The 14,343-nt window shown below is 36.8% G+C and overlaps 1 protein-coding gene across 1 annotated transcript in view; it reads left to right on the forward strand.

Annotated features, from left to right (window-relative positions):
- Window positions 1-7,117: 7,117 nt before the first annotated feature.
- The window catches only part of LOC121387982 (ras-related protein Rab-2), a 64,662-nt gene continuing 57,436 nt past the window's right edge, over window positions 7,118-14,343 (forward strand). The window contains exon 1 of the mRNA XM_041519168.1: window positions 7,118-7,237. Within this exon, the coding sequence (XP_041375102.1) occupies window positions 7,192-7,237 (46 nt within the window). The 5' untranslated portion in view covers window positions 7,118-7,191. The remainder of the gene's footprint in view (window positions 7,238-14,343) is intronic.

Genomic DNA, 14,343 nt, shown 5'->3' on the forward strand with positions numbered 1-14,343 from the left:
GCTGGATCCTCTGGTTTCACCGGTGTAGATCGGTGCATGGGGTGTCCAGCGGAAGGGGCCGCCGCCGGCAGTTGAGCTGCCGGTTTTGTCCCCCCCCCCCCGGTCCGCCCCTGGCGCGTCCGTCTTCCTCCTTCTCTTCCTAGGTGGTTTCCTGACCGGGTCTCCGTACACCAAAGTCACGGTTGCCCGTGACCCGGTGTACGTAATCCGGTACTCTAACAAAGCTCCGTAAGAGACCATCAGCCCCCCCAGGTGGGGGGGGGGGGGGGGGTAGCTCGAGAGCATGGACACACGTCTTGTCTCATCGTGATCTCAAAGTCTGAGGAAAAGTACAGAATGTCGCTGAGCGAATGCCGAGAGTCCTGAATCTGGGGCTTTTATAGCGTCACGGTATCGTCCCCACGCTATCAAGATATCAAGACGTGTCTGAACATGCTCTGGAATGACTCGTGATGTTCCCACGCCATGACCATATATGGGCACGTTTCCAACGCCGTGGAATTTCCCCTCGGATGTTCGTCATAAGCTAAACACCTTAACCCAGAAAGGTTCCCCACGCCGTGGAATTTTCCTCGGATGTTCGTCAACTGCCAAAGCCATTCACCCCACGCTATCTTGCCATCTGATAGCCATTAACGGCTTCCGCACCATCTGTTTCCTTCAAAGGAACCCCAACGGTTAACAAACCTATTAAACCCACGCTATTTTGTCATCTGATCCGTCATCACCATCTGTTTCCTGTACATCAAAGTACCCCCGACAGCTGCCAAAGCCATTAACCCCATTAAAGTAGCGTCCCCACGCTTAAAGGTCAGTCAGCTGCATGACCCAGAGGGTCAATGCACTGAACGTCTCCGTGACGTCATTAGGCCACGCCCCCACGCTTAGAGGTCAGACAATCAGAAGACGCCACGCCCACCCATAACGTCGTCAGCCAACCAGAAGAGGACACACCCAAGTCATGTGACCTCATTTGCATACATGAGGCTCAATAGGCCCTGGTACTACTTTTGGGGGGGCCGGGGGCATCATTCAGTCGAGATGTATAGGTTATCAAAAAAAAAAAAAAAAAATATTGGTCATCCACCCCCCCCCCCCCCCCCCCCCCCCCCTCCTACGGGACTGAGGCGGGGGCCCAAGAGTCCCGCCTCGTCCCCACTATTTTTGGTCAAACAATAGAATAGGGGAGACTGGGGTAAGTTGATCCATGGAGTAAGTTGATCCACCCCATCCCCATGGTTAATAACCAGAGTTGTTTCAAATGTGCTGCCATCTATGATAATTACAAACATTTTCTTTGTTTTTGATGTTAGGGACCATTATTTGTATATAGACTGAAAGCGTTCAGAAGAAAAGTCTTCTTTTTTTCTTTCTTTTTTTGCAAGAGTGACTCCTGTTGGAACAGGTTTGCATACTTGCCAACCCTACCGCTTCACGCGGTAGGCTACCGATTTATTTACTGTTCTACCGCCTACCGCATTTCAAAGCTTTCCTACCACTTTCAGAAAAAAGCAGTAAAAAAAGAAAGAACATTTAAGTTTTAAATTGCGTTTGCTTTAAATCGATATCAAATAATGATTAATCCAGCTTATTTCAGTAGACCTAGCTACTAGACAGCAATCCAGTTACTGAGTCTTGACTAGGTCTAGAGTATGCCGCGCCGTCATGCTAACTATTGAGAGTTCTGGCAATCTATATATTACATAACATACCTAAGACAGAAAGCTAAAATCATGGCTTGTTAAACTGAACTACAATGCATCAGTAACATGCCCTAAGCTAATGTGTTTCATAGTATATTTGGGGTAAGATGAGCCAGTCCAAATGAGGTAAGTTGATTTATGGCTCAACTTGCCCCATGTTCTGTAATATCTAACGTAAGGTTTATTGTTTTTTTAAATCAACTAATTAATGTGATTTTTGCAGCCAAGACTAGGAAATATGTAGTCATTATAGTAATATAATAAATTTATTTTAAATTTAATTATACTTTTAGGTCAAGATGTACTTGTAAACGTAAGATGGCCAGAGGAAGCACGCCGGAAGACGTGTTAAAGCGTGCATCTGCAGAGGTTGAAGGAGGAGGCAAGATACGAAGTGTTGCAAAGGATTACAATATTGATAGAATGACTCTAACACGTTACATTAAAAAGCGACAACTCCCTAATGCAGTCTGAGTCACAGGATACAAAGAAGTTGCCAGAAAGAAAGCAAGCTGTATTACCCCCAGGAATGGAAGAGGACTTAGCTAACCACATTAAACTATTAGCAGACATGTTCCATGGCTTGTCTGTCCAGAAATGCTGCACCCTAGCTTTTGACATAAGCTAGAAATACCAGAAAACTTGGTGAAAAATGGAAAGGCTGGTACTGACTGGTGGATGAGTTTCAGATCCAGACATCACCTGGCTATTCGAAAACTCGAAGCAACATCTTTTGCACGAGCTTGTGCTTTTAACGGACCAGTTGTCAACCAGTTCTATGACAACCTTACTACTGCCATGGACAAGAACCTCTTCCAGCCCGAGGACATCTATAACACAGATGAAACAGGATGCACCACAGTGCAGAATCCCAAAGAAGTGGTAACAGAGCAGGGAAGGAAGCAGGTTGGCCGTTAATTAATAACTGGATGACATTGTTTTCTTGTTACTGTTTGTGAGATCGCAAGTTGAATGTTGGGCAGCATATGTTTAAGGAGTCAGTTAGATTATGTAATTATGTTAGATAGAAATAGGCTAAACCAAAATTTTAGCTATTTGCAAATATGATTAACCCATTTTGGAAAAAAAAAAAAATATATATAAAAAAAAAAAAATAATAATAATAATAATAATAAAAAAATAATAATAATAATAATTTGGTTAACGATGAAGTGCATAATTTTTATTATTTGTGAAAGTTTTAAAGGTGTTGTTAATTGATGGGGTTTTTGGGGGAAGGGGGTTCGTTCTTCACAAATACATGTTGGTCAAAATGTTTTCAAATACCCATAATGCCGGCGTTTATGACATAGCAATGATGAACGGTTTAACATATTATTATTAATATCTGCCGTATGGTATGACATATGGTTAAGGACCACACATGTATTGAGAGAGGAAACACGCTGCCGCCATATCATGGACTACTCTTTTTCGATTAGCAGCAAGGGAACTTTTATATACACCATCCCACAGACAGGATAGCACATACCACGGCCTTTGTTATACCAGTCGTGGTGTACTGGCTCGAATGAGAAATAGCCCAATGGGCCCACCGACGGGGATCGATCCCAGACCGACCGCACATCAAGCGAGCGCTGTACCACTGAGCTATGTCCCGCCTCTTATACAGAGGAAGTTAGGGCCTCCACGAGTCCAATATATTGGACTCGAGTACTCGAGGGTCAAACTCGACCCGGACCCGAGTACCCGACGCTTACACAAGATGATAATGAGACAAAGGAATATAACGTAAAATAGCATTATATAGCTTAGTTCCAGCACTGAACATGAATGCCAAATCATGCCATTGTATTGCATTTAGAAACCCGTTGATACGTTCAGTATTGTGACGGACGAACGGACGGCCAGATTAAAAAAGAAACTAGCAAATAGTCATATAATTATCGTATAACTTGTATCGTTGATTAGTTACTGCTGAACTAGTTGCTCTACATTGTCTCACTTGTACGGGTACTCGAGTCCTGTGAATGGACTCGAGTCTTTGCTAGACTCGACCCGTGCCCGAGTACTCGAGTACTCGTGGAGACCCTAGCTCAGGAAGTACCAATTTTCTTTATCGAAAACATCGCATGACTGACGTAATTTGTCCATCGTGAGTACGTTGGCCTGGGTAGTGAATAGTAGAGTGCTTAAAATATTTCTGTGTGTACATACATCTTGCAGAATTCTTTCTAAATTTATGTAATTATTAATAATAATAAGGAAAAAACCCAGCAAATATATTCGGTTCTTTGGGTATCGAATAACGAATATGTATCGTGGATAGTCTGTATTCGGTGCATCGAATATGTGAGTGAATCACTGTGCTCTAAATCACACAGTACAATATAGCATTCTCAGCTGTGCTTGATATTTTGCCTATGTAGGTTTTGCAAATACAATTTCACTTGAAACACACACACACAGACACACACACACACACAGAGAGAGAGAGAGAGAGAGAGAGAGAGAGAGAGAGAGAGAGAGAGAGAGAGAGAGAGACAGAGACAGAGACAGAGAGAGACACACACACACACATCGCTAAGTGTGATGTGGATTTGAAAGCACGCATAGTATAGATGGTAACCCACCCACCCTCTTCTCAAAATCCTAGGTCCGCCCATTAGATGTTAAACACATGACTTATTGTTAAAGACGCAGACCCTAGTTATAAACCGTGAAAGGTGACACTAAGTTTGGTTAATCTACAAACCTGTAACAAATCGAGATAAATTTATAAAACAAGAACAATGTATATGACGTTGAAATGGGAATATGCGTACCTTTGAAAATAGACTGTTGGTCGATCGTCACTTTAACCTTTACTTCTTAGAAGTACATGCGGGTTTTTTTTAATTATGAAAAAATGCATTACGTGGTAATACAGTACAAACACCAGAATGACCAGAATAACTTTGGATGTACGGACATAGATAATGTAAACAATAAAGTCCGTTTGCGTAAAAAGGGAACATATGAATTGGCATATAACTCTATAATGAATAATGTTATATCTTATATTAAAAAATATTACTGAGTTTTAAACCCATACCAACTAAAAAACCCACACACATTTCTGTATAAATAAAATAAATTCTTATCAAATTATATAAAGTAATCTTAGTTTTAATACAGAGGTAAAGACAAAATGCTAGAACAGCCTTAGCAGTACACTTAGACTAAAGGTACAACAATCTGATTAAAATTAGCTCTACTGGTCTACTGGTAATAGTAATTAACCAGTGGAGCTAATTTTAATTAGGTCGACTAAATGCTTAAAATCTTAAAATGCCCATTTTATTTTATTTTATATATATATATATATATATATATATATATATATATATATATATATATACACACACACACACATATATATCTATATCTATATCTATATATATCTTTCTTTTTTTTCTTATTCTTTTTTTTTTCATCTGGGAATCCACTGGTTTTTCCTCCATTCAGGACTGGTATTTTTGGCACTGATAACTAAAACGAAATGTGCTGTCATGTTAGGATTTTGCGTATACATATAACTACTCAAAAGAATTTAAGGGTCAGACGATATTTTCGACATTATTTTCTGAATGTCAATTATATTAGCTAGACCATAATGTCACGCATGGTATTGTTCCATTTTGACGAAAGTGGGTCTAAGCAACCCATAAATGAATTAAAATCCACTGTCATTGACACTGTCGACTAGTTCTAATGGCGAAAACATGCTTACATTTGCACGTAAATTAGGGCGAAAGCGAAATGTCTGCTAAGTGCCCATAACTTGCTTTTTCACAAAGCGCTTCATTTGCACGCTTTGCATGTGTATTCCATGTTCCCAATGCTGAATTTCCGTATAATTGGAGCTTGCGTTCGTGTACGGTGAACACTCCAAATTCGACAATGGTACGACGTCAACTGACTATCGAAGATCGAGGAAGGGCTATTGCTTGGCTTCAGGATGGCAATACGCAAAGAAATGTTGCTCTGAGACTTGGTGTCAGTCAGAGTGTCGTTGGCCGACTGTGGCAACGGTACCAAGCAACGAATTCTGTTCGAAATCGTCCACGTTCGGGAAGACCCCGAAGCACTACAAATAGAGAGGACCGCTACATCACCAATATGGCTCTACGTCAACGCACAACCACTGCACGCCGATTACGTGACAATCTGCGGACTGCGACTGGAACTCGAGTGTCTGATCAAACCATACGCAATCGTCTGAGAGCCAATAATCTACGCTGCCGTCGCCAGGCTGTTCGACCACCACTCCTACCACGTCACATAACGGCAAGACGTCACTGGTGCACACTTCATCTGCGGTGGCAACGTGTTCAGTGGGGTCGAGTGATGTTCACTGATGAGTCCAGGTTTAGTCTCCAGTTCAACGACGGTCGGGTTCGTGTCTACAGACGTCCTGGGGAGCGCTTCGCTGACGTTAACGTTAGACAACGTCGCCGGTTCGGTGGTGGCAGCGTCATGGTGTGGGGCGGCATCTCTATCCACCACAGGACCCCCACCATCCAATCTGAATGGAATCCGCTATCTGAATGAGATTATCCGGCCGTTGGTTCTCCCAGGCCTTCAGCAGATTGGGGGTCTGGCATTGTCATCCTGCAGAACTGCCCCGCCGCCAATCTGCTGAAGGCCTGGGTGGTAACGGACTTTCTCAGACAACAAGGTATCGCCAGGATGGATTGGCCAGCATATTCGCCTGACTTGGCCCCAATAGAGAACGCCTGGGACGAATTAGGCAGGAGAGTTCGGGATAGCCATGCCCCTCCGGCCAACCTTCATGATCTGGGTCAACTTCTTATGGCAGAGTGGCAGGCCATTCCCCAAGAGTTCTTCAGACGTCTGATCAACAGCATGAGGCAACGATGTGTCGAGTGTATTCGCGCCAGGGGTGGATTCACACACTATTAAACGAATGTTCTAATGTGTAAAATCCATGTTTGACAACCTTCAACTTTGACAGCATGTCATGTGACTTTCTTGTATACAGTGACGTTTATTTGTGGGTTTTTGTAAATATGGAACAATAAATTAAATTTTTGGTGTAGTTTACATCATCAATCTAATACACTCTGAAACTTATTTGGTTATAAATTTTTTGACCCTTAAATTCTTTTGAGTAGTATATATACATACATACATACATACATATATATATATATATATATATATATATATATATATATATATATATATAATATATATATAAGATTAGTAGCATATATATGAGGTGGAGCGGGTTTCTTCTCTCAAGCGTTGCAGTTATCAGTCTTTTACCAAACATTCCTTTCCTTCAACTACCCCAAAATAAAATTATGGATCATCCCCTTTACTAGTTCAGGAATCTCCCGTTGTCGCGTGGAAAGCACCTGTCAATATTGTCATCACGTGATACACATGTTGTTTCCGGTTCACAGTGACGTCACGTGTCTTTTCCGTCATAAATAGTCTCTGTGCTTAGTGTTTTTGCAAGATGTCATACGCATATTTATTTAAATATATTATTATAGGAGACACAGGTAAAACGTTTAGTAGTGCATTTATTTTTATACGATATGTTAGTGGTTGTTTAAAGCGTACAAAAAGAGGATTTGTGTCATTTCTTTTCGCAAAAGACTGAAAAGTACACATTTATCCAAAATGGCGTTGTGTGATGTGTTCCTATTCATCATTTTCATGTGTATAATTATTTTTCCGTTTATATCCGAGATCGTGTTTAACTTAGTTACTAAATAAAGGATATATTTCCTTGTTTTGTTTAGATTAGTAATTTTGTCTTCATTAAGCATATGATTTTTTGAATGAAAAATGCATTTTTAGTAAAAAGGTTAGCAGTGCAGAACTCTTTGACAGTCATTATAACTGATGATTGTTGTTAAAAGATTATAATAAGAATTTGTGATGACCACATATACAAAAATAGACCAGAGCCTACCCACGCAATGGTAAGGTTAACCAATAGCTAATATGGATAGACTAAAACAATTAGTATTTATGTGGTAAATATGTGCATAAATTAGCCACTTAATATTTGACTTAGGCCGGGAATTTTTTTTTTACTTGTTTCCGATTACAAGCTGGAAAAATATAGGGTAGGTAGGTAGGAAAAACATTTTATTTATGGATATTAAATAACGGTGTTGACTACCGGTATCCAAAATAACCTCTGCATGTATAGAAATGTATTATGCAAACCAACAATACCATTCATCACAGTGTTTTCCCGAGAAATGAAGTAAGGCATTGTAAAGTGACGTTTTGGTGGCATATTTTATGTGCAGTTTTAAATATTCTCGGAACCGAACATACGGGTACTTCGACCCCTGGCCGCCATTGTTTATCACGTGACGCGGTGTGAAGCTTCTCCTTAGTTACATATGATTTGATAGTGAAATGAGGCAACTTTGGTCGATCATTTACAACAGTTAACGGTCACGATGCCCAACACATGTTGTGCAGTTGGCTGCATAAACCATAACATGATGTTAAAAATAATATCGTTTTACAAATTTCCAAAAGAAGAGACTAAGCGCCACTTGTGGGTAGGGTCATTAAAACGACAAACCTGATGGAATTCCATGGCTTCCCTCACAGAATGTGACTACGTTGACTTTAATGTTGTTGCTTGTTGACACCAACAGAGATTAATTTAGCAAACAAAATGGTTAAAGCATGTGCAGTGATAAAAATCCCACTTTATACTGTAAATAAAATACACAATTCCATCGTCTTCCATGAAAAAAACCCCAACAAAACGATGCATCCAGTTCTTGAATAAAGAGTATATTCCTTTATCATTAAATTTGTGTGGTCTTTATTTTTCATTTAATCTTAGTTGCTTGGATATTATCTATACTTGTATTTATTTTGCTATACCACAGCTACTACATCTTATTTATTGATTTTTTAATTTTAAAATAAAAGTTTATACTGCTAAATTACACACATATAATAATTATAATATAGGCCTAAATTCTTTTTTAAACTTTAATTATTATTATTTTATTTTTTTTGCAAATGTGTCTGTAGCAGGCCTGCAGTAAGAAAATATAGGTCATCCCCACCCCCACACCCCTCTCCGTGCGTTTAGTATTTACTTTGGTGCAGAGGGAAAATAATGTGTGTGCCTTTGTTTCAGTATATATATATATATATATGCCACATTTCTAGGGAAATCACTAAAATGTGTAAAGGCATGGTAGACCAAACACTTTTGGGGCATTTTCACCATTTTAGGGGCTCTTTTTTTTAAATTAAAAATACACAAAAATTAATTGAAATAAACATTAATGTAATTTATGTGCTTGCTTTAATAAATGAATGGCAAAAAATGTAAAAGGCATATTTTATTAATTAATAATACCTTTTTGGGTGTTTTATAAAGGCAATTTTAGAATTAATTAGTGAAAAATTACTGATTAAGGCAAGATGGTGCTAGACTATTAAGGCATGGTGCTGCACCGTGCTAAAACAAGCTAGGGAAAACAATACATATGTACGTAAATCTAAAAATACATAAAAATCTATTCTATTGTGGATCGATGTAATTTGGTGGTTGTGGTACATTTGTAAATTTTACTTGTTCAAGTTCGAGGACTTACCTTTTTACATATATATGTAGTTTCATGGTATTCTACAGTTCAGTGTGTGTTTGTGTGTGTAATCTGCTTTAGAAATTACCTACAATAAAATGAATGGTCAACTGCCATATCTGACATTTGTTTTCCATTTTGAAAACACTGTTTGACATGGAGAATACAGCATTTAACTATCTCATTTATATATTTTCCTTGAATATGCTACATAAGTGCATCTACATGAGGTAATTTAACCCGGGTTAAAAGCAACTTAGGTTAAATATGTGTAGTCTAGTAGAAGGCATACCGATATAGATCAGTTTATTAACAACCATATTTGCCTCCTTTCTTCAGCTGTATACTATTAAAAATTAGTTTTGTAGACATTACTTAAATTGAACTGCAATAACAATTCCAATACAGCACAAGACTGAACAAGAAAATATCTGCAATATCCATTGTGACTAGATATAAAACAACACCAATATTATACATATATATATATTAACCATTATTTACTCAGGTAAGTTTTTGTGTTTTATTACTAAATATACCAGGTTAAACCCTATTATTAAAACATTTCCATGTTTGTTCCACGAGGTAACACGTATGTTTTATTAGGTTGTAGACCTCGACATGAAAATAACTGAGTGAACTGATTATTTGCTCCCTAATGTAGTTTATGGGGTGCAATTTAAAATATTACCATATTGATACTACATGTATATAAATTCACATGCCAAAGGAAACTATATATTATTCTCCTTGAAACTAATCTCAGGTGTGATGGGTAAGTAGAGAGAGATATTGCTCCCCCTAGATGTCAAGGTCTGAGGATGGCTATATTTTATTATTGCTATTTTTTGTTGCCTGCATTCAACCGGTAAGGAAGGGCAACATCATGTGGTAATTTTGCAATCTGTAAAAACAAAAGCATTTCATTATTTCAAGAAACTGTATTTTGTTTTAAGAATAAAAGAATGTATTCAGTGGAACATTATACTGTTGCCAATACATCTATATAATAAGATATGACAATAATACTATTGTAATTTTGAACTTGTAAAGTAACAACTTTGCCATTGTTTAATTATTACATATTATTTGGAAATAAAATAATTATTAAATCATAAAAATAATTAACTTAATCATGCATACAAATTTTATTATAAATACAAATTATATATATTGTAGCCCACATCATAATTATTATATTAATAATTATCTTATTTCAAAATTGTTAAAATTTATTATTAACATTACCTGAAAATTGCATCAACAAAAATTATATTCTGCCCAACCTGCCCTGTCCCCACGACATTCAAAGTACACGGAAACACATCGGTACTAAATTATACTAGATTATACTAATTCAGATTCTCGTTGTTCATTTTTCTTATATGGCAACCCAAGCTGTTATAATACACATAAGACGTATTGCAACTATGTGTTAGCTACAGAAAATAAATGACAATATGTAAGGCATGTAAAAAGTTAATACGATAACTTTATTCTATGTAAACCAGTAATCACTAAGGCTTTGCTTCACCCCCAAAGACCCGGATGATCGGTAAGTAGGCCGTGTGACGTCACGCCGGTTCCGAGAATAAGGGCTTTTTTTTCCATTATGCAATTTTCAAAAGGACAAAAACCTTATGACCATTTTATTTTCTATATCTATTTCATAACTTAATTAAGAAAAGGAAATATGTAGTACTATCCACATAGGTGTGTTTAAAGGCTTCTTTTTACATGGGCAACTTATAAATTTATAAAAGGCAAGGCATTTTGATTTTGAGGGCAACATGGTGCTAACCTATCTGTGGGAGAGTACATACAAAAGACCCCTTGCTGTTTAATAATAGGCAGGTTTACTCTCATACTAACACTTAACTTCTGTACTGGTCAAACCTTAATTGGATAGAATCCAGTAAATAAGTTATAACAATTTCTTTTAATGAAAACTGACAAGAAGGGTTCTATATTTATCTGTCCAACAATAACATTATTTTTTTTTTTAATGAATATTATCTTTCCTAGTGTATCTAAGAAATGGTAGACTTACCAATTTTATAATTTGCAATGTTAGTTTTATTCTGTATGCATCCAGTATTAAAGTACACACTTGGTTTGAAGCAATCAATTGGTCCAATGAATAGAAATGCAGTACAAATGCTTAGGATGCTCAAACGAATGTTGAAAAATTTGTTTTATTTAAGGACGCCACTAGAGCACATTGATTTTTATCTTTAATATTATCGGCTATTGGACGTCAAACACATGGTCATTCTGACTGTTTTTAGAGCAAACCCGCAAAGTTCCCAGTGACCACTTACAAAAAATAACGAAACACATCGAGATATTACTGACATATTTAATCATTTGATTTGGCAGTAAACTCCATCAGTATTGGTGAACATTCCCTCCCCTAGTTATCAGAAGGTCACTAAATTTCTACAAGGCCAGTTTGTCGCTGGAGTAAATCATTGAATATAGTTATTATTATTATTATTATTAATATTAATCGGAACACCTCGCTACGCTAGATGTAGAGTAAATCGGAAAAGATTGCATATATTCGTGAAAACAATTTTCCAACTCTTCACCCGATATCTCACGAAAGTTACCGAACTTCAATTTGAAGGGAAGTAACTCCATCAATCAATTGTTAGAAGAAAACATTTCGTGGCTAACGGGTCGCCAATAAAACTAAATTTGCGACAGTAAAACCACTGATATACGTCCGCAAATCTGAAAACACAGTAGGGTTATACCCTAGATGAAACCAAATTAGTGCTTGTGATAGTTTTGGAATGTTTTCGTGGAAAACCAATAAAAAAAACTTTTGTGGATATACAAAGAAAGTTTTACGGTCGGCAGGTTCAAATTAGTGTCGGTCGGGTAACCGGAAACAAACAATATTTTATGATACGCCTTATGAATAATTCTAAAACATTCCTCCAAACTTTGGTTAAATGGCTACAACAAATTCAGTGTATACAATATACAATCATTGATTTAATATTAAAATATATATTTGACAATTTTTCTTTTTATTCATATTAAGTAAAGTTGTGGGTTAAAATTATTAAAAATAAACATGACATTTTTTTAGTATCAAGTTACAATTCAGTACACAAATTTCAGAGAATGCTATACAATTCTAAAACATTAAATAGTAGTTGCTACTCAATTTTCAACTTATCACCAACTTTCGCTAATCAAAATTTTAAAAACAATATATTCCAACAAAATAAAGTAAATCAATGAAATGCAACAATGTATCTGTCTCATCTTAATGCAGGGCTCTCCTTGTACATTGCCAAATTAGCCAAAATATTTCACAAAGTGGCTGCAACATTTAGTCGTTGGCTAATAAAATATTCCTTAAATTAATCACATTTTAAATAATTTGCAAGGAAATATTCAATATATATACAGGGTTTCACATGACGGAGAAATCTTGCGTATTTGACACAATATTTACCTAAATTACTCATAAATAAAATCCGCATATGTCATGGTTGCCGCATAATATGTTTGATGTCAATTGATTTTACACTGATTTTTTTTTTTTTTAAATGTATAAAATACATAAAAACCTTAAGACTATGAAGTTCAAAACCAAAATAGCCAAGTGGTTTAACTGGTTCCCAACCTTATCAATACATTTAACGTAATTTAACGTGCATATTCACACACACACACAGAGAGAGAGACACACACACATACACACCGCTAAGTGTGATGTGGATTTGAAAGCACGCATAGTATAGATGGTAACCCACCCACCCCCTTCTCAAAATCCTAGGTCCTCCCATTAGATGTTAAACACATGACTATATGATGTTAAAGACGCAGACCCTAGTTATGAACCGTGAAAGGTGACACTAAGTTTGTTTAATCTACAAACCTGTAACAAATCGAGATAAATTTATAAAACAAGAACAATGTATATGACGTTGAAATGGGAATATGCGTACCTTTGAAAATAATACCATTATTATCGGAAACCAAAAGTGACTGAAGTTTATGATGCGCTACGCTATATTTTAAGTTATTGTCAGTTACCAGTCAAGTAAGACAGCACGAGGTTATTTCAATGAATAAGAAGTCAAAAGGTCTCTCTTTATTGACAAACGTACGATTTTGAAAAACAAATGTAAAAATAACCGGAAAAAAATTATGATTTTGACACACAAAAAACTAGTTTTTCCGTGGATAATGGGAATTCCGTTTTCAACGGCCGATTCTGTGATTTCCACAGGTTTTCCGCAGTCGCAGATTTTCGGTGGCTGTACTGGTGGTTACATAATACTTAACGCGTAACGTCAGAAATGATTCTTATAACTAGAGAAACAAATCTACCTGGTTTTTGCAGGATGATAAAATAGTCATGCATTGCAGTTTTCTGTAATAATATATTATACATCCCAATAAGGATATATTATTTTTCAATACAAAATAAACCACTATTGTCAAAGTGGCTACACAAGAAGTCGAAATAATTATACCATGTTTTGTCCATGCATTAACCTACATAATGAAATGATACATAGATTGTTTTCTTAGTTAATTGGTCTATCCCGTTAGTTGCCTCTACCTGTGATTCCTGATTGGCAGGTGTTGTATTTGATTGGTAACCAAACGAGCCAATTAATTGACACTGTCTAGCCACAAAAATACATACCAATATTGTGTAATATTACTTGTCGCCCCTAAAATGGTAATGGACATGGTTTATTACTGTAAATAGTTATGTAAAACTATTGATTAAGTAGACACCCATCTCAAATCACAGAACTGACCAATTACGTAGTCCTAAAGAAAAGAAAATTATCACTTGGGTATCACGGGTTGTCGTTTTTGCTCCCAACACCGCAAACCATTGTCAAAGTGTTGAAATAACTGTATTACCGGTATGTTTGGTACATAAATTAATCCATGTACTGAAATAATAATCGGAATGTTTTCTTGGTTAATTGGTCTTTTCTTTCCGTGGCCTGTACCTGTGGTTCCTGATTGGCAGGTGTATATTTATAGACAGT

Source organism: Gigantopelta aegis, chromosome 14 (assembly GCF_016097555.1).
Source record: "Gigantopelta aegis isolate Gae_Host chromosome 14, Gae_host_genome, whole genome shotgun sequence".
Classification (NCBI taxonomy): domain Eukaryota; kingdom Metazoa; phylum Mollusca; class Gastropoda; order Neomphalida; family Peltospiridae; genus Gigantopelta; species Gigantopelta aegis.